General features: G+C 43.2%; 1 protein-coding gene across 4 annotated transcripts in view; it reads left to right on the top strand.

The window, feature by feature from the left end:
* Positions 1-27988, top strand: part of LRRC49 (leucine rich repeat containing 49) — a 334326-nt gene that overhangs the window by 235665 nt on the left and 70673 nt on the right. For all 4 annotated transcript variants that reach the window (XM_069765877.1, XM_069765876.1, XM_069765878.1 and 1 more), the window contains one exon: positions 2822-2991. In XM_069765877.1, coding sequence (XP_069621978.1) covers positions 2822-2991 — 170 coding nt within the window. The remainder of the gene's footprint in view (positions 1-2821; positions 2992-27988) is intronic.

Consider the following 27988-nt stretch of genomic DNA (forward strand, 5'->3'; position numbering starts at 1 on the left):
TTAGCAATTATGTTTTGTGGCTTTCTCTCCTTGTGGAGTGTGTCAATGACTGCCTTCTAGACCTCTGTCAAGTTAGCAGTCTTCCCCATGATTGTGGAGCCTACTGAAACAGACTAAGGGACCTTTTTAAACACTTAGGAAGCCTTTGCAGGTTTTGTTTTGTTAATTATTCTAATATACTGATATAATGAATTTTGGGCTTTCATTGGCTGTAAGCCATAATCATCAACATTAACAGAAATAAACACTTGAAATAGATCACTCTGTTTGTAATTACACTATATCATATAAGAGTTTAACTTTTTGTATTGAGGAACTGTAATAAATTAGCTTTTTGACGATGATCTAATATTGTGAGAAGCACCTGTATCTTGCTGCTATACACAGGTCTATGCACCACTGTGTTAATGCATATTTTCAGACAAGGAGTTATGACTGGATTACCTCCAACATATTTTCCCCCATAGTTGTTTTCCAATGATACATTATGCTTTTTTTTTTTTTTTTAATCAAAAGTGTTTACTAAATACCCTATGTTAATTATTTAATGCACTTGCTTTTTTACTTATTTATTTTCATTAGGCTTTTTCTTTGGTTTTACATTTATTACATTGTCTGTTATCAACCATGATTACATTTTTTCCATATGGTATTACCTTCTTACCTTACATCCATTTTTAGTGGTTTCCTTTGATTATGATCTTTACATTTTTTTATTCTGTTTTTATCATCTTTCATATTAAATCATTGTTTTTAACGTGTGCGTGCACTCTGCTGTAAGCAGTGCCATTCATTGCCACCCATTGATAAATAAAGGTGTTTTAGTTATCATATTATGTCCCTTATTTATCCATTGACCTTTGTTCGGTGTTCTCTTTTTGGTTTTCAGCATTATTCCGAATGCTCTGCCATTCTGTTCCCCATGACATATAAGTCACTTCAGACATGATGATGTGCCTGTCTGTTCTAAGTTTCTAACCAGCATGCAAAGGGTCATTAACCTTGTCAGCACCAAAGGAAACTAAAACCATTTAATATGAAACGTAAACACACAGGCTAAATGGAAAATCTGCTATTCACAATAGGCAGTGAATTTCTAACCCCAGATCTCCCAGGAGGATGTGACCCGCTCGTAACAGGAACAACCTCATGTGAGTCCTGGGAGAGAGTCCTGACACGGGAGGCGAGTATAGGTGTTTTTATTTTAACGAGGGCAAACATCCAGGTTGAGAAGGGGTTTTCTGAGTAGTGGACAAACCCCTTTTTCTTTAAGTTTCTATATTAAATTTTTGGTGAGTTTTTCATGCTTTGCAAGAAACTCCGCATATTACAGTTCCAGCAAAGTGGGAATTATAGAAATCTCATGCCCAGTGTGCTTTTTTTTGAAAATTTACCGTAATACTGCATCATGTTACTTTTTCTTTCTGAATTTTATTGTGCGGAATGTCCCCATACAATTGCATTAGATATAGAAAATCCACAAGTAATAAACTCAAATGTTTTTAGTGTTTACAGTAGGTAAATGCACTAAAACCATATGTAATCCACATGTGATTATTAATAGTGTTTTACCAAAGCCAAATACCAGCAAGTATCAAAAACAAATTATAGCAGCATGTAATACCAAAAGGAGATGCAATAAGAATGCATGAAAAAAATCGCAAGAAACCTAATTTTACCTACTGGGTCCAGAAATGCTGCAGACAATCTGCAGCATCAAATACTTATGGTAGCAACATAACCTAACTCGCCAGGTAAATCTCTGGTCGCTCCTGTACTGCTGCTCTGGTGTTCCTGTGATGACATGGACACATGACTGCCACAACCGATCCTGAGCCGTCTCATACCTTACATACACTGAGGCCAGTGATGGGTCGCAGTGGTTATGTGCGTATTTATGGCATCTAATACAGCAGTACAAGTAACCAAAGATCAGCACAGCAGTGGTGGCATTAGGGCGGTGAAGGATTTACCTAGTAATAGTTATTTTGTTTTATTATTACAGTCTCTGTTTTGAGTCTATTAATTTAAGGACCTGAACAGCCTCTTAAGGTACCGTCACACTAAGCAACGCTGCAGCGATACCGACAACGATGTCGATCGCTGCAGCGTAGCTGTTTGGTCGCTGGAGAGCTGTCACACAGACAGCTCTCCAGCGACCAACGATCCTGAAGTCCCGGGTAACAAGGGTAAACATCGGGTTACTAAGCGCAGGGCCGCGCTTAGTAACCCGATGTTTACCCTGGTTACCGTTGTAAATGTAAAAAAACAAACACTACATACTTACATTCCGGTGTCTGGTTAGGTCCCTCGCCTTCAGCTTCCAGCAATGACTGAGCGCCGGCCGTAAAGTACAGCGGTGACGTCACCACTGTGCTCTTGCTTTACGGCCGGCCGGCGCTCACCAGTCAGTGCGGGAAGCTGACGGCGGGGGACATGACCAGACACCGGAATGTAAGTATGTAGTGTTTGTTTTTTTACATTTACAATGGTAACCAAGGTAAACATCGGGTTGCTAAGCGCGGCCCTGCGCTTAGTAACCCGATGTTTACCCTGGTTACCAGTGACGACATCGCTGAATCGGCGTCACACACGCCGATTCAGCGATGTCAGCGGGAGATCCAGCGACAAAATAAAGTGCTGGACTTTCCCCAGCGACCAATTATCTCCCAGCAGGGGCCTGATCGTTGGTCGCTGTCACACATAACGATTTAGTTAACGATATCATTGCTACGTCACAAAAAGCAACGATATCGTTATGTGTGACGGTACCCTTAGTTTCAGAATACAGTTATAATTATTATTATTATTATTATTACAGGAGAAAAAAAGAATTGCAATTCACAATGCTGCAAGACATTGGGACATTCAGCAAAACAGAATCTTGCCAGGCACAAATTCAGACCCGGATAGTGGAGGCTCTGTAAGTCCTTCTCATAAACCATGCCAATTGAATGGATCTGCGCCTTATGAATATACTGAAGATAAAAGGTAATTTCAAGTGTGTGCCTAAGTGAATTTATTGTGTGAAAATTAAGTGGACACTAAATAAGCAAAAAATATAACTTCCCTTTAATGGCATTTTCTCTATCATCAGAAATTGTTTAAATAAGGTTTCTGTGATGAATGTATTTTTTTTCTTTTTCATTTTTATCAATACTCTTTTTTTTTTCTTCTTCTCCAAATTCACCACAATCTATACTAAAAAGAAAGGTGTGAAATTCTGCAATTTTCACACTGGCCACTGGGACTTTTTTAGACTCCTAACTTCCTGTTGTTTCAGGAAATACACATGTTCTTTAGCTACAATTAGCAGAACCCACCCCTATCTTTTGTATTTCGGCATCTAATGATACTGTGTGAACATCATTGTGAAAAGAGGGGAGCAGGGTCAGCTGTGATATTGCCTTTTGTGATTGCTCGTCCCTGCATTATCAGCTTTCTGTCACGATACCCGGGTATAAATGCTGCAGGGGAAACTGCACCCAGCAGCAACGGAGCTGAACCAGAAACCGGGTAACTTACTTTAACACCAACAGGACCTTTCACATGAGACAGGGTGACCAGGTAAAGCGGAAGGACCTACGATCATGTGACAGAGTGGGAGGTGGTCAGGGAGCGGAGCCAGATGCCGGGGAAACAGAGAAGGAACAAGCATAAAAGAATAGTGAAACAAGCCGAGATCAAAGCCAGGAGATAACAAGATACCAACAGGAAGAGTCAGAGATTAGTCAGAAGCCAAGCCAGGGGTCAGTAATCCAGGAAAGCGAATAAAGCAGGTAACAGCAAGACAAAAGCAAGCCAGCACACACTACAGAAGTCAAGCATACGGACTGCAGAAAACCTATAGCTGACAAGGATACCAGGTTAGGAGCGAGTATAAATAGCCCTCCCATCTTGAAAGAGAGGCTAAGAAAATTAACCCTTGAGAGTACAAGACATAACCTTTCTAACCATGACAGTACCCCCCCCCCTTAACGGGGGGGCCACTGGACCCCCAGGCTTCTCAGGGTACCTGGCATGAAAAGCCCGCACCAGTCGAACAGCATGCACAGAACTGGCCGGAACCCATGACCGATCCTCAATAGAATAACCCTTCCAATGTATTAAGTACTGAAGCCTTCGACGCATCCACCGTGAATCAATGATGCGCCCTACCTCATACTCCGGCTGACCCTCTACCAACACTGGCAGAACATTGGATGAGGAATCTTCTCTAACCATCCCCACGGGTTTTAATAGGGATCTGTGAAAGACATTTGATATTTTGAAAGAGGCGGGCAACTGTAATCTATAGGCCGCCGGGTTGATCACCTCTAATATCTTGTATGGACCTATAAACCTGGAGCCCAACTTCATAGAGTGTATTTTAAGTTTGATGTTACTTGTAGACAACCACACCTTCTCCCCCACTGTCAGTGTAGGAGCTAACCCCCTCCTCCTGTCTGCAAAATGTTTGTACCTCCTTTGAGCTTTGGAGATATTACCCTGAACCTCCCTCCAAAGGGTTCTTAACTGTTGCACCAGACCCTCAGCACCAGGGCAACCAGAATCCATGTGGGAAAATTCTCCAAATTGCGGGACAAATGCATAGTTAACCTGAAAAGGAGATTTGCCAGTAGACTGATTAATACGACAGTTGAATGCAAATTCTGCCATGGGTAATACCTCACACCAGTCCTCCTGTCTGGAAAAGGCAAGGCACCTTAAAATTTGTTCCAACGACTGGTTGGTGCGTTCAGTCTGACCATTAGATTCCGGGTGATAAGCAGAGGAGAAAGACAACATAACCCCCAACTTCTTATAAAAAGCCCTCCAAAATTTTGCAACAAATTGCACACCCCTGTCAGACACAACATTCACAGGGACCCCATGCAACCGAACAATATGCTGAATGAACAAACGATCTAAGGTTTCAGCAGAAGGCAATGCAGGTAATGGCACAAAGTGGGCTTGTTTAGAAAATCTATCAACCACTACCCAGACTACAGAGTTGCCCTTTGAAGGAGGAAGATTAGTGATAAAATCCATGGACAGGTGTGTCCAAGGTTTATCCGGAATTGGCAAAGGAACCAATTCCCCGGCCGGCCGGCCCAGAGAGCTCTAAGAGCGAGCACACACCCCACAAGTATTCACAAATTTTTTAATATCAGTACCCATAGAAGGCCACCAAAAATTCCTAGCTACTGCCCCCCGGGTAGCTGCAATCCCAGGGTGTGCACTCAACACAGATTCATGAAATTCTTGCAGAAGTGTGAGACAGAAATGATCGGGTACAAACAATTTGCCAGAGGGTTTATTCTTGGGAGCTCGTGACTGTGCTTCCAAAATCTCTCTCTGTAACTCAGATGAGACTTCAGCCACAACCACTCCAGGTTGAAGAATGGAGGAAGGAGGTTCTGGAGGGGACACAGAATCAAAACTTCGGGATAAGGCATCCGCCTTTACATTTTTAGACCCTGGTCAGAACGTAATGGTAAAATGAAGCCGAGAAAAAAAAAAAGTGCCCACCGAGCCTGTCTGGGGGTCAGTCTCTTAGCAGACTCGATATAGGCCAAATTTTTATGATCAGTGATGACCGTAACGGGATGAACAGCCCCCTCCAAAAAATGCCTCCATTCTTCGAAGGCCAATTTAATTGCCAACAATTCCCTGTTGCCGACATCATAATTTCTTTCAGCCGAAGAGAATTTTTTAGAGAAAAAGGCACAGGGTTTAAGGTTAGTAAGGGTGGACGGGCCCTGAGACAACACTGTCCCCACCCCCACCTCCGATGCGTCAACCTCTACAATAAAAGGTCTCAACGGATCGGGTTGTATCAACACGGGGGCAGAAACAAAACATTTCTTCAGTGTCTGGAAGGAATTTTTTGCGGCCTCGGACCAATTTTTTACCTCCACCCCTTTTAGTGTGAGGTCCGTTAAGGGTTTCACAACCTGCGAAAACCCTTTAATGAACTTCCTATAATAGTTAGCGAAGCCCAGAAATCGCTGCAACCCCTTCAGGTCATGAGGTTGCACCCAATCAGAAATGGCCTGAACCTTCCCCGGGTCCATGCGGAACCCATCCCCAGATACAATTAATCCCAGAAAAGACAGTTCTTGCATAAAGAATGAGCAATTCTCCAGTTTAGCGTAAAAATAGTTCTCCCTGAGTCTCACAAGAACTGTCTGGAGATGGTGTAAGTGAGACTGACTGTCCTCTGAGTATATCAAGATGTCATCCAGGTAAATGACAACATAGCGCCCAATCAGGTCAGAAAAAACAACATTAATAAAATTCTGGAACACAGCAGGGGCGTTAGTGAGACCGAAAGGCATAACCAAATTTTCAAATAAGCCCTCGTAGTCAGAAAAGCGGTTTTCCATTCATCTCCCTCTCGAATTCTTATCAGGTTATAAGCCCCTCGTAAGTCAAGCTTAGAAAACCATTTGGCCCCAGTGAGTTGATTACATAAATCAGGAATCAGAGGAAGAGGATACTTGTTTTTCACAGTGATCTTATTCAGTTCCCGAAAGTCGAGGCACGGTCGCAAACCACCATCTTTTTTCTTCACAAAGAAAAACCCCGCTGCGACGGGTGAAACAGAAGGCCAAATATGCCCCTTACGGAGACTCTCAGTGATGTACTCTTTCATGGCTTGGCACTCGGGCCCAGACAAATTGTATAAACGAGCCTTGGGTAATTTAGCTCCTGGGATTAAATTAATAGTACAATCACTGGGTCGATGTGGTGGAAGCGCCTCAGCCTCACTTTCGGAAAACACCTCCTTGAAGTCTTTCAGGTACTCCGGAATACCCTCCAGACCGACAGACGACACAGATACAGACTTTATCGGGTTAACAAAAGTTTCCCGGTTACAACACGGACCATTACCCTTACATCTCCATTGAGTAATCTCCCCCGCCACCCAATCAATGGCAGGATTGTGGCATTGCAGCCAGGGCATTCCCAGAACCAGTCCTGCAGGCAGATTATTCAATACAAAACAACTTAATTGCTCCACTTGAGTGGAACCCACTTTCAGAGAAAAAACATCAGTTTTGAAACAAATTCCATCCCGGGTAAGAGGGGACGAATCAACAGCCACAATTTTAACAGGGTTTTTCAACCTAACTGTCCCTATCTTATTACGAGTCACAACTTGGGCATCAATCAAATTAACGGAAGAACCGCAGTCAACAAAGGCGGTGGTCACCACAGGACCGCCAGCAAGCTCCAATTTCACCTGGAGCACAAGTTTTGTAAGCGAGAAAAAATGTACCTGGGAGTCTGGACAACCTCCTAGATTGTTGCCCAGACTCAGTCGTTTCTCAGATGGTTTCACAGAAGGGCAGGATGGACAGTTCCTTTTCCAATGTCCAGAGGCTCCACAGTAAAAACACAGTAAATTGTCTCTGCGGCGTCTTCTCTCACTTTCAGAGACCGAGACTGCCCCAATCTCCATGGGCTCAGATACAGGTGCAGAGTCACATAACTTAGAGAACAAGGATGTCTCCTGTTGCATCATTCCTCTAGCACGGAGTCTCCGGTCCATTCGAACTGCCTGCGTCATAGTGTCCTCCAGAGTATAAGGAGGAGGATGAAGTGCTAGAGCGTCCTTCAGACGGTCAGACAGGCCCATGCGGAACAACCCACTCAGGGCTGCATCGTTCCAAGAAACTTCAGCTGCCCAGCGCCTAAACTCAGAGCAGAACCATTCAGCGGAGTGCTTCCCTTGTGTCACACTCATTACCATATCTTCTGCCAGACGCACTCTATCAGGCTCATCATAAATGTGCCCCAGAGACTCAAAAAACAGGTTCACAGACATGCGTTCAGGAGCAGAGGAAGAGAGTGAGAAGGCCCATGCTTGCTGGGACCCCCTTAATAAAGACATAACTACCCCCACCCTCTGCCTTTCATTTCTAGAGGCCCGGGGACGTAACTCAAAAAACAACTTACATCCCTCCTTAAAGACCCTGAACAATTTTTTATCCCCAGAAAGTGTCGGGTAATTTTACCGGCGGTTCGGGGTCCGCTAAGGATACATCAGAGGGACCCCCCTCCCGGGACCGAAATGGAGCAGACACCTGTACAGCACCTGCCACATCTCTCTGCACCTGTTGGTGCGAGTGGACCAGGGCTTGCTGTTCCACAGACAGCTTCTGCAAAAGCTGAGAAAGCTCATTAACCTGTGCCATGAGATCCTGTACCGGGTCCATGGCATACAAACACCACCCCTAAAACCAGGGAGAAAACTATCAGGTCAGCTATAATGTCACGATACCCGGGTATAAATGCTGCAGGGGAAACTGCACCCAGCAGCAACGGAGCTGAACCAGAAACAGGGTAACTTACTTGAACACCAACAGGACCTTTCACATGAGACAGGGTGACCAGGTAAAGCAGAAAGACTTACGATCATGTGACAGAGTGGGAGGTGGTCAGGGGGCGGAGCCACACGCCGGGGAAACAGAGAAGGAACAAGCATAAAAGAATAGTGAAACAAGCCGAGATCAAAGCCAGGAGATAACAAGATACCAACAGGAAGAGTCAGAGATTAGTCAGAAGCCAAGCCAGGGGTCAGTAATCCAGGAAAGCGAATAAAGCAGGTAACAGCAAGACAAAAGCAAGCCAGCACACACTACAGAAGTCAAGCATACGGACTGCAGAAAACCTATAGCTGACAAGGATACCAGGTTAGGAGCGAGTATAAATAGCCCTCCCATCTTGAAAGAGAGGCTAAGAACATTAACCCTTGAGAGTACAAGACATAACCTTTCTAACCATGACAGTACCCCCCCCCCTTAACGGGGGGCCACTGGACCCCCAGGCTTCTCAGGGTACCTGGCATGAAAAGCCCGCACCAGTCGATCTGTCATCATATTCCTGCTGATGATGATCATGAGCCTGCCAAAAACTTTTCCTGAATGGACAGGAAGTATGTATCTAGTAGCCAATGTGAAAATTGCAAGATTATTAATTTTTATTTTTTTTAAATGAAAATAGTTGTTTGATTGTTCTTCTCTGCTGCAGATATATTAGCAAAGTATTTGGTAGCTAATGAGTTAATATTTATTAAGTCCAAGAGGATGTTGTCCGTCTTCCCCGTATAATGTTAACCTATCATAAGCAAGCAGCAACACTTAAGGGGAAGAACAACACCCCGGTACCATAGCTCATAATAGGCTATTCTTCTGTGAGCTGTAATGTCAGGTATCCTGATATAATTGCAGGGACATTACAAGTCATTGTGAGCCCAAGGAGCCTTGCAACTTTGAGCTAATATCTCCTGATGGCAAATGTGGAGTAGGGGTGGAGCAGTACATCTGAGTTTAGCTGTGTCACCTTACAAACCCTTCTATAGCCTCTCTTCCTCTCATTGCATTGTCACCTCTACTGTCCTGTCCCTCCCCTCACATTGCCTGTATTGAGATTATACAAAGGAGTCACTAGTGACGCTTATGTCTGTGGTTCTCACAGCAACTTGTAATCACTTTGGTGTGAGATCAAGCTGTCTGTCATTTCATGTCTCACACTAGAGAAAGCCTGTTCTAAGCTATGGTGGGGGGTGCTCTTTTTTCTCTTTAGTTTTGTTCCTTGCTTATGATTGGTCAAAGTCATACTGGGAGGAAAAGTACACGCGATGGTGAAAACACTCTGACAACTTCCGCTTGAACTCATTGTCTACCAAATACTTTGATAGCTAAAATCTCTGCAATGGGGAGGCACAAAAACATGTTTCATTCTGCTCTTGAGCCATAATGTGTCCAGTTCAAAATTAATAATTTGGTGAAAGGTCCTCTTTCCAGTCCTGTTGTGTGGTATCGATATTTTATGCATCCAAAGTTATTTTGAGTACAAAAGCGAAAAAGCGCTGAACTCGCCATGTAAATGAACACATTCTGCTGGTATTATCATGGCTACCATTCTAGCTGCTGACTTGCAGTGTAATACAGATGAGTAAAAAGGGGATATTGGCACACCCACTTGTAAGTAAAAAAACCCATGAGCTTCTTAATTGTTTAACCCATTAAAACATGACTCATGTTGTCTCCGTATGTACATCTCTGGCATTAAACAGGCCCTTAGTCATGGAGATTTCATTACTATTTTGGTTTCTTTTGGTTTTAAACAGGTCACCCAATCATATAAAACTCTAAAACAAATACATTAACTTAATTATAATAGCGTTCTTAGTATAAGCTACGGTAAATCATCATTAATTAAATGTTCTTTCACTAAATATACATTGTATAGTTTCTGAAAGTCCTAAAAATAATAAAATTAGGCTGGTTTCACACTTGCGTTTTTGAACGCATGCGTTTTTTAAAAAAAACGCATGGTGCAAAAACGCATGTAAACGCGTGTAAACGCTGCGTTTTTTTGACGCACGCGTTTAACGCGTGCGTCAAAAAAACGCAGCGTTTACACGCGTTTACATGCGTTTTTGCATGCGTTTGCGTTTTTTTGAGCAATTTTCAGAAAACAAAAAAATACCAAAAAAAAGGTCACCAGACACAACCAATGGGAATAGAGAGGGCGTATATGATTTTCTCTCAATATATTGACCCTAGGGGTACCGAAATGTTCACAGCTTGCTACTGTTTCCGGTGTCATGATGGACCTTTCAATGGAGAGCTTTTATTTCAAACTGGAGTTCAGCTTCAAAATTTTCCTTGCCTGTGTTTTTGCTTGGGAGCAAGACCGAAACCGCCAAAGATGGAGAAGGAGACAGCGTCGGCGGTTTTGGAGGCACCCCATCATTGAAGTGCGTGAGACCCGTGGAGCATATCACACGCTCTATGTGGAGCTGAATGCCAACCCGGAGAAATTCATGGATTACACGAGAATGTCTCAGGAATCTTTCCGGGATTTACTGTCTCGTGTCGAAGGATCCATAAGGCGACAGGACATACGGCTCCGTAGAGCAATTCCACCCGAGGAACGTCTGTTAGTGACATTACGGTACGTTACAAAACTAAACCAATGACAGTCCAAATTTTTTGTTATGACATGTTTTTTATGTTGTTTTTTTCTTTTTCTTATTTTTAAACACACCATTTAAAGAGCAGAATTTAAATGTTTTTTTTTGTTTCTTTGTCTTCTAGATTTCTTGCCACAGGAGAGAGTTTATCTTCCCTGCACTTCCAATACCACCTTGGAATCTCAACCCTCTCCGGAATTGTTGTGGACACCTGTCGTGCGTTATGGAATGTACTCCGTGAGGAGTTTATACCCGTACCGACCGTGGACATGTGGCGGGAAATTTCAAAAACATTTTTGAACGTGTGTGATTTCCCCAACTGTTTAGGGGCGGTGGATGGAAAGCACATCCGCATTGTCGAACCTGCCAGAACTGGATCTGAGTTTTTTAATTATAAAAAATATTTTTCGGTGGTGCTCATGGCAATAGCGGATGCGGAGTGTCGCTTCATCGCAGTGGATATTGGAGGTTTTGGCCGTGGCAATGATTCCCAGACCTTCAAGAGCTCGGATATGGGCCGTCGGGTGTATGGCAACAATTTTAATTTCCCCCCTCGACAGCCTCTCCCCAACACTCAAGGCCCACCGCTGCCATTTGTTATGGTTGGGGATGAGGCCTTCCAGATGTGTGAAAATCTCCTGAAGCCATATTCTAGTAGGGACTTGGACCACACTCGAAGAGTATTCAACTACAGACTGACCAGGGCCAGAAGAACCGTAGAGTGCAGCTTTGGCATTCTGGTTGCTAAATGGCGCATTCTTGCAACAGCCATAAATCTAAAAGTGGAAACAGTGGACGAGGTCGTGAAAGCCTGTGTGGTTCTACACAATTATATAATGGCTAAGGAGCGACCCCACATTGAACTTGATGAACCAGTTTCACACCCATTGCCTGATTTTCAGCATCACCCGATGCGGTCAACTGCAGCCGTTGGTCTTATGCGGGACCAATTTGCGGCCTATTTTGTGTCCGATATTGGACGGGTTTCATGGCAGGACAATGTTGTTTAAATGTCCTGTTGTATGTTTATGTTTACCAATTATTAACCCCTCTGTGACCTTAGACGTACTATCCCGTCGAGGTGCCCTGGGCTTATCTGACCCTGGACGGGATAGTACGTCATAGCCGATCGGCCGCGCTCACGGGGGGAGCGCGGCCGATCGCGGCCGGGTGTCAGCTGCTTATCGCAGCTGACATCCGGCACTATGTGCCAGGAGCGGTCACGGACCGCCCCCGGCACATTAACCCCTGGCACACCGCGATCAAAGATGATCGCGATGTGCCGGCGGTGCAGGGAAGCACCGCGCAGGGAGGGGGCTCCCTGCGGGCTTCCCTGAGCCCCCCGCAGCAACGCGATGTGATCGCGTTGCTGCGAGGGTCTCCTCACCTCCCTCCCTGCTCGAGCCCCGGATCCAAGATGGCCGCGGATCCGGGTCCTGCAGGGAGGGAGGTGGCTTCACAGAGCCTGCTTAGAGCAGGCACTGTGAAGGCTGCAGCGCTGCATGTCAGATCAGTGATCTGACAGAGTGCTGTGCAAACTGTCAGATCACTGATCTGTGATGTCCCCCCCTGGGACAAAGTAAAAAAGTAAAAAAAAAATTTTCCAAATGTGTAAAAAAAATAAAAAAAAATATTCCAAAATAATGAAAAAAAAAATAAAAATATTATTCCCATAAATAAATTTCTTCATCTAAATAAAAAAAAAAAAACAATAAAAGTACACATATTTAGTATCGCCGCGTCCGTAACGACCCGACCTATAAAATTGTCCCACTAGTTAACCCCTTCAGTAAACACCGTAAGAAAAAAAAAAAAAAAACGAGGCAAAAAACAACGCTTTATTATCATACCGCCGAACAAAAAGTGGAATAACACGCGATCAAAAGGACAGATATAAATAACCATGGTACCGCTGAAAGCGTCATATTGTCCCGCAAAAAAAGAGCCGCCATAGAGCATCATCAGCAAAAAAATAAAAAAGTTATAGTCCTGAGAATAAAGCGATGCAAAAATAATTATTTTTTCTGTAAAATAGTTTTTATCGTATAAAAGCACCAAACCATAAAAAAATGATATAAATGAGGTATCGCTGTAATCGTACTGACCCGAAGAATAAAACTGATTTATCAATTTTACCAAACGCGGAACGGTATAAACGCCTCCCCCAATAGAAATTCATGAATAGCTGGCTTTTGGTCATTCTTCCTCACAAAAATCGGAATAAAAAGCGATCAAAAAATGTCACGTGCCCAAAAATGTTTTCAATAAAAACGTCAACTCGTCCCGCAAAAAACAAGACCTCACATGACTCTGTGGACCAAAATATGGAAAAATTATAGCTCTCAAAATGTGGTATTGCAAAAAATATTTTTTGCAATAAAAAGGGTCTTTCAGTGTGTGACGGCTGCCAATCATAAAAATCCGCTAAAAAACTCGCTATAAAAGTAAATCAAACCCCCCTTCATCACCCCCTTAGTTAGGGAAAAATAAAAAAAAATGTATTTATTTCCATTTTCCCATTAGGGCTAGGGTTAGGGCTAGGATTAGGGTTAGGGTTAGGGCTAGGGTTAGGGCTAGGGTTAGGGTTAGGGCTAGGGTTAGGGCTAGGGCTAGGGTTAGGGCTAGGGTTAGGGCTAGGGCTAGGGTTAGGGCTAGGGTTAGGGCTAGGGTTAGGGCTAGGGTTAGGGCTAGGGTTAGGGCTAGGGTTAGGGTTAGGGTTAGGGTTAGGGCTAGGGTTAGGGCTAGGGTTAGGGTTGGGGCTACAGTTAGGGTTGGGGCTAAAGTTAGGGTTAGGGTTTAGATTACATTTACAGTTGGGAATAGGGTTGGGATTAGGGTTAGGGGTGTGTCAGGGTTAGAGGTGTGGTTAGGGTTACCGTTGGAATTAGGGTTAGGGGTGTGTTTAGATTAGGGTTTCAGTTATAATTGGGGGGTTTCCACTGTTTCGGCACATCAGGGGCTCTCCAAACACGACATGGCGTCCGATCTCAATTCCAGCCAATTCTGCGTTGAAAAAGTAAAACAGTGCTCCTTCCCTTCCGAGCTCTCCTGTGTGCCCAAACAGGGGTTTACCCCAACATATGGGGTATCAGCGTACTCAGGACAAATTGGACAACAACTTTTGTGGACCAATTTCTCCTGTTACCCTTGGGAAAATACAAAACTGGGGGCTAAAAAATAATTTTTGTGGGAAAACAAAAAGATTTTTTATTTTCACGGCTCTGCGTTATAAACTGTAGTGAAACACTTGGGGGTTCAAAGTTCTCACAACACATCTAGATAAGTTCATTGAGGGGTCTAGTTTCCAATATGGGGTCACTTGTGGGGGGTTTCTACTGTTTAGGTACATTAGGGGCTCTGCAAACGCAATGTGACGCCTGCAGACCAATCCATCTAAGTCTGCATTCCAAATGATGCTCCTTCCCTTCCGAGCCCTCCCATGCGCCCAAACGGTGGTTCCCCCCCACATATCGGGTATCAGCGTACTCAGGACAAATTGGACAACAACATTTAGGGTCCAATTTCTCCTGCTAACCTTGGAAAAATACAAAACTGGGGGCTAAAATATAATTTTTGTGGAAAAAAAAATATTTTTCATTTGCATGGCTCTGCGTTATAAACTGTAGTGAAATACTTGGGGGTTCAAAGCTCTCACAACACATCAAGATGAGTTCCTTAGGGGGTCTACTTTCCAAAATGGTGTCACTTGTGGGGGGTTTCTACTGTTTAGGTACATTAGGGGCTCTGCAAACGCAATGTGACGCCTGCAGACCATTCCATCTAAGTCTGCATTCCAAATGGCGCTCCTTCCCTTCCGAACTCTCCCATGCGCCCAAACGGTGGTTCCCCCCCACATATGGGGTATCAGCGTACTCAGGACAAATTGGACAACAACTTTTGGGGTCCAATTTCTCCTGTTACCCTAGGGAAAATACAAAACTGGGGGCTAAAAAATAATTTTTGTGGGAAAAAAAATTTTGTTTTATTTTTATGGCTCTGCATTATAAACTTCTGTGAAGCCCTTGGTGGGTCAAAGTGCTCACCACACATCCAGATAAGTTCCTTAGGGGGTCTACTTTCCAAAATGGTGTCACTTGTGGGGGGTTTCAATGTTTAGGCACATCAGTGGCTCTCCAAACGCAACATGGCGTCCCATCTCAATTCCTGTCAATTTTGCATTGAAAAGTCAAACGGCGCTCCTTCCCTTCCGAGCTCTCCCATGCGCCCAAACAGTGGTTTACTGCCACATATGGGGTATCAGCGTACTCGGGACAAATTGGACAACAACTTTTGAGGTCCAATTTCTTCTCTTACCCTTGGAAAAATAAAAAATTGGGGGCAAAAATATAATTTTTGTGAAAAAATATGATTTTTTATTTTTACGGTTCTGCATTATAAACTTCTGTGAAGCACTTGGTGGGTCAAAGTGCTCACCACACATCCAGATAAGTTCCTTAGGGGGTCTACTTTCCAAAATGGTGTCACTTGTGGGGGGTTTCAATGTTTAGGCACATCAGTGGCTCTCCAAACGCAACATGGCGTCCCATCTCAATTCCTGTCAATTTTGCATTGAAAAGTCAAATAGCGCTCCTTCCCTTCCGAGCTCTCCCATGCGCCCACACAGTGGTTTACTGCCACATATGGGGTATCAGCGTACTCAGGACAAATTGGACAACAACTTTTGGGGTCCATTTTCTCCTGTTACCCTTGGTAAAATAAAACAAATTGGAGCTGAAGTAAATTTTTTGTGTAAAAAAGTTAAATGTTCATTTTTATTTAAACATTCCCAAAATTCCTATTAAACACCTGAAGGGTTAATAAACTTCTTGAATGTGGTTTTGAGCACCTTGAGGGGTGCAGTTTTTAGAATGGTGTCACACTTGGGCATTTTCTATCATATAGACCCCTCAAAATGACTTCAAATGAGACGTGGTCCCTAAAAAAAAATGGTGTTGTAAAAATGAGAAATTGCTGGTCAACTTTTAACCCTTATAACTCCCTAACAAAAAAAAAAATTGGTTCCAAAATTATGCTGATGTAAAGGAGACATGTGGGAAATGTTACTTATTAAGTATTTTGTGTGACATATCTCTGTGATTTAATTGCATAAAAATTCAAAGTTTGAAAATTGCAAAATTTTCAAAATTTTCGCCAAATTTCCGTTTTTTTTCACAAATGAACGCAGGTACTATCAAAGAAATTTTACCACTATCATGAAGTACAATATGTCACGAGAAAACAATGTCAGAATCACCAGGATCCGTTGAAGCGTTTCGGAGTTATAACCTCATAAAGGGACAGTGGTCAGAATTGTAAAAATTGGCCTGGTCATTAACGTGCAAACCACCCTTGGGGGTAAAGGGGTTAAATACTGATATAAATTTTTCTAATTAATAAACTTTTTTTGTGTTCACCATGTCTCCTATCTTTTTCCTCTCTAAACAAAGGTTGACCAAAGATGGGCAGTAGATATGTATATCATAATTTGTAATCCAAAACCAGGAGTGGGTGATAGTTGATGAGGTAATAATTGTTATTTTTTCATCATAATTGACCTCAGTTGCACTCCATATTTTGGTTTACAAAGAATGATATAAACACGGGCCGCATACTTATAATAATGTAACCAAATTTTAATAAATTTATTGGTAATCTTCTTGACGTCATTGCGTCAAGACTGGCACGCTCTATATACCCGTCAAGTCAAGTGTAAGAAATAATGAATTCATGATGAACATATACATGATCATGAATTCAAAATTTCTTACACCTGCCCAGGTGAGCATAGATAGTTAGCGTGTGCCAACCATTGTGCCATCAGTTTGTAAAACATTGTCACATAATGTGCTATATAGAATATGGTGAATATACAAGTCAGTAATCAACAAATAGGTCAGGTGTCTATTTTGACATCTGACCGGTTCAGTTGAGTTATGAACTTGATTTCCACCATTTTCTCTTTGTACAGTGACACTACACTAGTTAAAAAAATAAGAGTATGAAAATAACTAATATTTTTTTGGCCAACTCATATCTGTATACTAAAGAAACACATATAGATGTTGTCTGGTATTTTATACTACTGGAGATATGTTTTGGCCAAAAGAATAAGTGTGTGACGAAGTTTATTGGTGTGTATTGAGAGCGGTGAAAGACACAATAAACCAAACATAATTGTTGCAAATAAACTTTTTTTTTATTGAGGAAACACAACCAAATTTATTTTTTTGTACCACGGCGGGTTGTACCGCGCCGGCTTGGGGTTGAGTGACGTAACTGGGGGGTATTCAGAACTGAAGCCTGGCTCACCGTGGAGGAGGCAGCGGTGGCAGGAGAAGGGGCAATAAAACTTGCCTGTTTTCCGTTGGGTTTTCCTGGTTGGGGGATGTCTTCTTGGGCTAGGTTGTAAAGTGTGGGCGGGAGACACGTCAGGACCCGGCTCCACAATTAAACAGTCCGTCTCCATTGTGGAGCGCCCGGCAATGTCAGAGTCCAATACCATTGTAGTGGGGGGGGGAAAGATAAATTCCCGCCTGGGTCCTGGTGCCTCGTTGGGGGGGGGGGGGGGAAACAAAAACCCTCCCAGGATCCTGGTGCCTCGTTGGGGGGGGGGAACATAAAACCCTCCCAGGGTCCTGGTGCATTGTTGGGGGGGGGGAAACAAAGCCCATACCAGTGTCCTGCTGCATTGCTGGTGGGGGGGAACATAAAGCCATGGATGGGTCCTGCTGCATCGGGGTGGGTCCTGCCCGGAAACCTATGGCTTGGTCCTGCTGCATAATGGGGGGGCCGGTGCGATACGCCATGCCTGGGTCCTGCTGCATGGGGGGGGCCGTCCTATATGCCTGGCCTGGGTCCTGCTGCATCGTGGGGTGTCCTGGCCGGAAAGCAGTGCCCCGGTCCTGCTGCATCGGGGTGGGTCCGGTCCGATATGCCAGGCCTCGGTCCTGCTGCATCGGGGGTGGGCCGGTCCGATATGGCATGGATGGGTCCTGCTGCATCGGGAGGGGGCCGGGCCGATAAGCCACGCCAGGGTCCTGCGTCATCGTGGTGTCAGCGGAGGAGGTCCAAGCCGGAGCAGCGGTTGTCACGGTGGTGGCGGTGGGATGTCCAACAGCACTCGTCATCGTGTTGGCGCTGTAGTGGAGTACACCTGTGGATGGAATAGAGGTGGCCGTGCAGTGGTATGCAGCAGAGGTAGGAATGGTGTTTAGTGACAGTGACGGCACAGTTGGATATGCCGCCACATTACGACTCTGACTCTGCTGCATAGCCTGCACAAAAGCAACATTGCAGGCCTGCATCACACTCAGCTGGAGATCAGGGCTAAGGTGTTCCGACATGCCCTGTTGGATTTGATTAAAGAAATGATGAGCTGGCTTCTGGAGGTCGGCTTTCACTTGATCAACGCTTTTGGCGACATCCTGGATGCGGCAATCTAAGAGATTATGGGACACATCCATTCTGTCACGTAAAGCCTTGATAGCTTCGTGTAAAACCGAGCTCAAGTGCAAAAACTCGGGCATGAGGGACCTATCCGAAGCCCTCTGTCGCTGCTGGGATGAGCCCGCAAAAATGGGTGCAGCGAAAGAGGACTGCGAAAGGGGAAGACCTGATGGGCCAGCCCCCTGGTCTCCAGTGAGTGTGGAAGACCCACCTGGTGCTGCGCTGCTGGATGGCTGGGACGGGTCCGTGGCTGCCGGCTGAAGGACCGCTCCACAACCTGTGGCGACAGTCGTGCAGTGTGTGCTGTGAAAAAAGAAAACAGAAAATTAATACCAAACTATAACAAGATGGTACATCCTGTGGAATTAAAAATGACAGATTATCTCAATGCAATACAACCGGAGGCATGTGAGAAATACTTACGTTCTCATGAGAAGGACCGGTCTCAGGAAGGCCAGCACACGGTGATATTTGTAGAGCCGGTGGCTTGCTCCGGAACCACTTGCTGCACGATTCTCAGCACGAAGGTCCTTGTTGAAGTGGTCCTTCATGGAACGCCAACGTGTTCTTACTTTGTCCACTGTGAAATAACAATAAAATATAATGGTCAGAAAAAGGACTTTTGGCCGTGCTCTCTTGACTGTGTGTGATGACAGAAACTACGAAAAGTTTCTTTCATCACACACAGTCAAGAGAGCATGGCCAAGGTCTGTTGCTTCACACTGCCGTGCAATACTTACCAAATGCATTACGGACCCGTGGGGGTGAATTCTCCCAGCCATCCCACAAAGCTTGGGCCACCTCACTCCACAAACGACGTAGAACACTATTGACGGCGTGCTGTGGATCCCGGCTGTCCCACAACGGGACTCGCTCCTGGACCAGAGTGATCAGCAGGTCATTATCAATCCGGTCGTCGTCCCGTTGTGAAACCTAAAATTAAAAGAAAATCATTTAAGTTTGCTCAACCACATTGGGAAAAAAAAAGACACAAAGATGAGAAAGGGCAGGAATATGAAAGACAACTTTCAGAAAAGGATGATACAAGAAAACTTTAAAGAAAAACAAGGGTACAGAAAGGAAGATTCAAGAATATTACAATAAGGACAGTCTGCCTTGTATACATGCCCGCTGCCGTCTTCGCACCGGACCTTGACTCCGCTGCCCAGTACCTCTCTGTCCCTCAGTTGAAGTGCTCTATAAAATAAAAAAAATCAAATTGCCTCATGTGTCGATGTGACAGTCAATACTTACCAAGCTGACGGACAAAAAACTTACCTCGCTCACGTGATCCACTTCAGATTGACGTGGCTGGAACTCCTCATCAGACGAAGACTCCGTAGAAGACATTCTGATGCGTGTTGAAAGAAAAATATAGAAGAAATTAGGACATGGAGATCCAAAAAATTGAAAATGAATGCATTGGCTAGGATATACTCACATTGCTCTGCTCTGGGTCTTGTCCAACAATGCGTTCGGGCAGGGTCTTGTCTTCTTTGGAGTCTGATGAGAAGTGACCAGAAACTTCCCCCAACCTTCCTTTTATAACCCTGCTGCTATGGGGGAGGCTTATCAGTGTCTAGACAACCTTATCTACAGTTAATTCAGTCTTTTTAAAAAAAACGCATGCGTCAAAAAAACGCATGCAAACGCATGTACAAAAAAACGCATGCGTCCCCATTGACTCCAATGCATTTTTTGTCCCAAAAAAAACGCATGTAAACGCATGCGTTTTTTTGGGTCAAAAAAACGCCCCTCAAAAATACTGCAAGTTGCATTTTAGAAAATGAACGCATGCAGTAAAAAAACGCATGCGTTCACAAACGCGTGCAAACGCGTACACCAAAAAACGCATGCGTTTTTAATGTTAAATATAGGGAAAAAAAACGCATGCGTTTTTTTGTTAAAAAGCGCTGCAGACAAAAACGCAAGTGTGAAACCACCTTTAGTCTTATTTTTTATGGGATTGTAAGAGTCAGCTGTCCTGAAATTGGAGGACATTGGCATAAAGAACCCTCTGTAGAGAAATGTACAGGATTTTAATTATGAATGGCATACATTTCAGAAATGTATATAATGTATATCTATTGCCTCAACAGCCAAGACATAATGGTGATTTAGCTAAATACTAAGAACAGCATTGCAAATAAAGAAGTTGTCAACCTTATTTTTAATTGATAGACTATCCTTAGGATAGGTTATCAATGTCTGATCAGCTGAGGTCCGACACCCAGCGCCCTCGTTGATCAGCTGTTATCCATGTTGTCAGCTGCTGGACGGAATTACTCACTTGCAGAGCTGCCCCGTCTTCTGATAGTGGCTGCGTCAGGGAAGTTCATGTTTTTACATACAAGTGGATGTGCCAATGTCCCCTTTTTTCTCACTGAAATTTATTTCAACTTGTTCAAACGACTTAGAATGAATCCTAAATATTGTAAAATGCTTGCACTTGCAAATTGCATTTTAGAATGCTTGATATTAAACATAGTTAATATCATTAAGATTAATACAAGTTTTTGTTGTGGTGATGAATCCTAGTGATTAAAGAACCTACAGGTATGTAAAGTTAAATGAAATGTTAACACAAGATATGTGACCAGGGCTTAAAGGGTTATTCCCAGAATAACAAGTTATCCTTTATTGTATGGATAAGGGTTACTTTATGAGGGGCTGACCACTGGGATCCTCTACATTTCCTAGGATGTGGTTCTTTGCTGCCCCATCATGAATGAAGCATGGGTGCTGATGATCGGCCTCTGCTCCATTCATTGTAAAATGGACTGCAGAAGAATGCAGAGTACACAGAGTGGCTGTTTCTGGCGGTCCCATGGAAAATGAACAGAGTAGAGGATAAGCCTCTGCGCCTGTGTGCCATTCAAGATGGGGCACTGTCATTTCTAAGGTTCCAGATCCCCATTCTCAGGATCACAAGGAGTCCTATTAATCAGACCCCCAGCTATCCGGAAATAATCCCTTTTCATATGGATAGGGGATAACTTGTGATTTGGGGAATAACTCGTTAATTTTGAAAACGGCAAATGTCCTTCCTCTTGCATCAATCTTCTCAGTCAGTTTATGTTTCTGTGAAGCAAACAAATGATGTCTTTTCAGATTTCTTAGATTATTGAATTAAAAGATGTACCGGTATATTGTATTCAAGAGTGTACGCAGCATCTAAAATCTAGAGCACGAACATGCGAGAAATTACTCAGGCTATATTTAAAAAAAATCTATGTTTTTACTATGTAATGCTGACACATTTTGGTTTGTTGCTGTACATGTCAGTATTAAATATAATTTTAAGGGCTTGTACAGTATGTATGGTATCAAATGCTGAATATTATTTGTCTGAAGGGGGGTTTATAGCAGATGATTTTAATGTTCTGTAAGATGGGTAAAACAGGCACCGCATATCGGTCAGTAGTATCCATTGAAATGGAGTCAACTCCGGTAATTCCTGGCCTAAAAACACTAGAATAGACAAATTATCAGGTCCAAAACAGCATCATGTCATTCTGTGTCCGTAGGAATGCTGGGGAAGAGGGACCCTATACTGTCCCTAATCTAGGGAAGCCCTAATGTATCTTTAACCCCGGGGTTACTCCTAAAGGTGGAGATGTCCGGTACCCACTCTCCTCCCAGGGGGAGGAAAGGAGCAGGAGTAAAAGGGGTAATTCTTGCTGGACAGACAAGGGGAAACCAAGGCACAATCAAACGACAGGCACACAGAATAAAATATGAAGGGAAGATGGGAGCATCATAACAGGGAAGAAAAGCAACACTGAGAAATGCCGAAAAGGGGAAGGAAGAGGTATTCACAACAAATCGCAAACGACAATGTCAAAACGACAAGTGACTCTCCAGAACACCTTCTCCAATGCAGCCAAGAACAGAATGAAGATTCATTCATACATGGAGGGAAGCCAGACGCCGGCTTATATAATGGAAGGGTGTGGTTCCAATATGCAACATAGCCAATAGACCACAAAGAACTCTATTCGTTCCATGGCACGAAAAACCTGTTAACACATGAAAGTACCATACTTGTCTAAGGTGACCATACTTGTCTAAGATGTTTTTTGCCACTAAAATTGCAGAAATGGACTTACAGAAGCTTGAAAAAAAATCTAGCAGTGATTGCTGCTATATAAATCCAGTGCTTGTCTGAGATCCTATATCGCTGTCAAATGGGCGGAAACCATGTAGTCCGTTATGGCAGCGTCTGGGTCCCAGTGGTGTCGCAGAATTAGAGGGATCAGTTCTAAGAGCAAGCTGAGGCTGACAACCCATCCACATGGCTTTCCAACCATCGTGAGTGACATGAAATCTTAAACAAACATTAGATTTTCGTAACAACAGGCCATTAGGAAGCACTTTACTTTTAAGCTAGGACCTTAGCTTATATTTCTCAGTGGCTGGAAAACACCTTTAAGAGGTGGAAAATAAAGAAGTAGATGCCCCAAGGCATATCAGTTCTGCATATGGATTCAATATTTAGTGCCAAAGCACTTTACCAAGATTGTAGGGTTGTAACCTGATCTCCACTATGACGGTCTCGCCAGCAGTGGGATATTTTAGTGTAAGACATTTAGAATACATGACATCTGGGTCTCAATATTTTGATCTATTTTGTCATTACAGACTGAAATATTGAGCACTAAAATCTCCGAGATTTAAGGTGCCAAAATACCACATCTTGCTGGGCTTGTCAAGGCCTTTAAATGGCTTTACAGTTCTGTACCTCATAAATTATTTACACTTAAATGCACGCAATCAAATATTTGTTCTCCTAAAAGCATAGTTCTTCGAAGTTAGTAAAGAATGAAGCTTTTATTTATTTCTATAGGAATCCTTGCCTGCAACAAGCATTGCATTGCAGTGTAAGTGAGGGTGTCCTGGATGGGAAAAGATTGTTAAATTACATTTCTACACAAAGCAAATATACATTACAATTTGCAATGTTAAGGCTGGAACTACCTGGTCACTTTGCCACTGATTCATCGTGGCCTAGTGCTGCTAAATGGACTTGCACTGCGACCTGCAAGGCATCAAGACAAGCAAGTTGAAACCATTTAGATTTGTCAACTTGCTTTTTGTGGTGGTACCTTGTGAATCGGAATGTGACCCAGTTGACTTGTATTACACTATGCAGCGATGCATCAGTGGCATGGGACTATCTTTAGTTGCACAAGCTGTGTACAAAGTCACTGTGTAGCCCCAGCCAAATGCAGGAGATCAGCACTGAATCATTACCTCTCAAACATTGACAGGCCTATGCTATGGTCGGGGTGTGTCTTTTTTCTGCTGTGTTGCTGCCTACTTGTTATTGGGCAACTTGTATGGGAGAAGAAGTTCACTCCCCAGCAGAAACTATGAGAACACCCACTTGGGCTTGTCAAAAGTTAACTTGTTAGGCGCCAAATACATTGATTGCTAATATCTCCGCAATGGAAAAGCAAAATAATAAAAAGTTTTATTCTTCTCTGCGTGCACTATTACATTGTGTCCACTTCAACATAAAAAATTTGGTGAAAGGTTAATATATTATAGTTTGATATCAATAGGCTTATATAGCATAACTCTGCAACAAGTGATGCAAGACTAACCTGCAGAGAAGTGGCCTTACCATTACCGTGCCTTAAAATAAGCTTTATTTGTGATTCCAAACAGAGATTGTGGAGACAGTGTGGCGGAGAGCTGTTTCGGGTGTAAGGCCGGGGTCACATGGCCATCAATTTTCTTGTGTGAGAATTGGGCCAAATATGCAAATGACACTCGGCTCCCACTCTGTCAGAGTCTGAGCCGAGTGTCAGTGCACGGTGTTCCGATTTTCTGATATGAGAAAATTGCATCACAGGTGCCTAGTAGACGGAGAATTTAAATTCCCAATCTTCTCCATTTCCAGCGTATGCCGGAATCAGACTATACTGAGATGACATCAGAATGCAGTCCGATGTTTCACATGCACCCATAGACTTGTATGGGTGTGAGTGATCCGATTCTCGGATGCACCCGAATCGGCATGAGAAAATAATCTGCCCTGCCCCATAGTATTGCATTGGGCCTAGTGGTATCCAATAAAACAGAGCATAGCACTTGACCATGTTTTACGACAGTGTGAGCGATCCCCAAATTACCCTTCCTTTGAGCCATAACAGTATACATCACTACCTCCTTACACACAAAGCATCACACATGCAAACAATTAAAAACATCCATAATACAAAATGGTAGTAAAAAGCTATTACAGTGCGTTATTCATTAATCACAGGAAAACAGCTAATACTATTTTTTTTTACCTTTGCAGAACGGGACTAAGATCATTCTGATCATTTAATCCACCTGGACCCAGTATGAAGTATTAGTTGGGCTTCTCTCTGTAAGAGTGGGTTATGTCTGTCCCCTCCCCCACATTACACTGGCCGCTATTACATATAGTTAACACTGACAATCAGACTGTCACATCCTCCTCCTCCCTGTACAGGGACCTGATCACAGATGTCAGTGCATTCTCTTCAGTGTACCGGTTCCTCCTATATCTATATGTGGCTTCTTTACAGGATATCACAAAAAGCTGAACTATGGATTAGAAAAAAACAATTGCTAACTGGTTTTAATTAGTAAATAAAATACTGTATTTTCTGGCGTATAAGACGACCCCCAACTATTCCAGTTAAAATATAAAATCTTCTCAAAAGTCGGGGGTTGTCTTATATGCCGGGTGTCGTCTTATAGGGTGGGTGTGAAGCAATCTGCGGTCAACGTTTGTAGTGGGGGGGAGTGGTCCTGATAACGAGGTGAGGGAGCGCCTCACCAGGAAGGTGTAAGTGAAGCAAACTGTCAGCGTCTGGGATGCCAGGGGTATGCAAAAAAGAGAGAGAGCGATGCTGTGCCTAGAAAAACACTCCTCTTTCACTCATCTGGCTCGCCCTTGTATCCTATTATCTCCTTCTCTGCCTCTGCTTCACTTACACCTTCCCGGTGAGGCGCCCCCTTACCTCGTCATTGGGACCGCTCCCCCCACAATATGCGGCGACCGCAGTTTACTCCGCATCTGCCCTATAAGACGACACCTGGCGTATAAGACGACACCCGACTTTTGAGAAGACTTTCAGGGGTTAAAAAGTAGTCTTAGACGCCAGAAAATACAGTACTTGTACTGCATTCCTTTAAGATCTTTGCATTAGAAACATTGAGACTCCACCATTCTAACAGATGATCCAACAACAAAGATGAAATAAAGGTGAATATTCTTGTAACTGGGCGATTACTCAATTTTCGTACCTTTTTGTACAGTATAATTCTGTCTTGATGCAATTCATACAGTAAAGTGATTTTAAGTAAAGAAAAACAAAAAAAACTCATCCTAAAATGATTACTTCATACATAAATACTTTAGAGAAAAATATTGTCGGGGTAAATATGCAGTCAATTACAGCCAGACCCTAATTGCTAATCTTCTAAACCACAGGTTACCTCATAATTTGGAAAGTAAACTCGCAGAACACTACTGACTACTGTTCAGCTTTTGGAAGATATTTGAAATATTGCATTTTTAAGTCATTTGTACAATTACTGCTAAGATTCCCAAGAAGCCCATCTAACATATGTTCAGAATGAAAATCTGGTGTTGGAGAGGACTGCGTATCGTCAACCTGTCAAATACTGCTGAGCAGGATAATACATGTATCTTGTATTGTCATAATGATGAAACAAATGGGAAAATGAACACTTGGTGTCAAAGGGCCCCTCAGTGTGATATGATGAATATGTCCATCATGAGCACAAAACTCTTTTCTCGATGATAGATATTTATGTCCTAATGATCGCCTATTGCTGCTTCTGTACTGGTGCCATCTGGGGCAGGAGCCTGGAGCCCGGCTGACCTACACAACCAGTCTCCTGCTGTAACTACCAGGACCATATGTTGCTGTCAATAGGGACAGTGGCACATGGGGAGTTTTCCCAGGTGAAACCGCTTCAGGAAAATGCCAGCGGTATTGTCGCTGTTCTTGTAGGGGCTCTGCTATCGGCATCTTTTACTGTGTACTGTGAAGTGTAGAGAATACATAGCTCCTGATAGGGAGAATAGGCATGTCACTCCTATTAAGTTTTAATTTTGAATTGTTGCCATTAGGAATGGATCAATATGACAGCGTGACGCCTGGACCATTAAAGGTTGTGACTAGTGATGAGTGAATGTGCTCAGATAAGGTGTTATCCGACCATGCTCGTACACCAAGAGTGTCTTCTGCATGCTCGAAAAATATGTTTGAGTCCACGCGGCTGTATGTCTCCTGGCTGTTTGACAGCCGTGACACATGCAGGGATAGCCTGTTTGTTAGGTAATCCCTGCATGTGTTGTGACTGTCGAACAGCCAGGAGACATAGAGCCACGGGGACTCAAACATATTTTTCGAGCACGCAGCAGACACTCCGCACAAGAGCATGCTCCGATAACACCCCTAGCATGTCGCTCACCACTAGTTGTGACCAATACACTGGATGTCAGAGTGGGATAACCCTTCTGTGTTTCAAGTTTTTATTTTTCTCAGATAGAGCTTTAACTTAAAAGGTTATAAACTGATAATTACTTGTTGAATTTTATATAACAAAAGGAAATTACCAGCTATAATAGGTCTTCTTCGTATTATTATGTGATATAGACAGTAATTACAAATAAATTCTAGATTTCACCTGATTTGACACCCTCTTCACGTAAAATGTTCTGTACAGAACGCCATCACGACACACAAAATCTCTTACTCTGAGGAAAATGCTGGGGAAAAACAAAACCAACCTCCGCGTTTTATTGGGTGTATGTATTATTTCACACCCTGACCTGGGTTTCTCAATAAATGCAGTCATGGTCCTTAAATAGTTACACATAATGAGTCAATTCTGTGAAATGGGGCCGACTCTTTAATCAGCAAAAATTTCCAAAGCTTTATTAACGTCAGTCCATAAAAGCACACTGAAACACCAAGTGGCAACTTTTTTTAAGAGCTTCGGATAGATTTGTTTAGAAAGGTTTTACACATCAGATTATGGGAGAGAGAATGCTAACAAACGTATAAAACAAGTAAAACCGTTTCATGGGATGCTCTGTGTGATGACATTTGCAGGTTTTGCTAGCATTATTTTTTACTGCAGTTTCAGTCCCCGAATATACAATACAGACCAAAAGTTTGGACACACCTTCTCATTTAAAGATTTTTCTGTATTTTCATGACAATGAAAATTGTAAATTCACACTGAAGGCAACAAAACTATGAATTAACACATGTGGAATCATATGCTTAACAAAAAAGTGTGAAACAACTGAAAATATGTCTTATATTCTAGGTTCTTCAAAGTAGCCTCCTTTTGCTTTGATGACTGCTTTGCACACTCTTGGGAAATACATAGTGGATGCTTTCCTGAAACGGAAAGTACTTGCAAGCAGCATAATACAAAGAATAGCAGGTTTACCCAGAATCCTTTGCAGTAGGCGGAGCTATGCAAATCATCTCTTTCCACCCCTGTCTAATCCACAGCGCTTGGAACCGCCAAGCGTGCAATGCTGCGGATTAG

Source organism: Ranitomeya imitator, chromosome 4, assembly GCF_032444005.1.
Source record: "Ranitomeya imitator isolate aRanImi1 chromosome 4, aRanImi1.pri, whole genome shotgun sequence".
In the NCBI taxonomy this organism is placed as follows: Eukaryota; Metazoa; Chordata; class Amphibia; order Anura; family Dendrobatidae; genus Ranitomeya; species Ranitomeya imitator.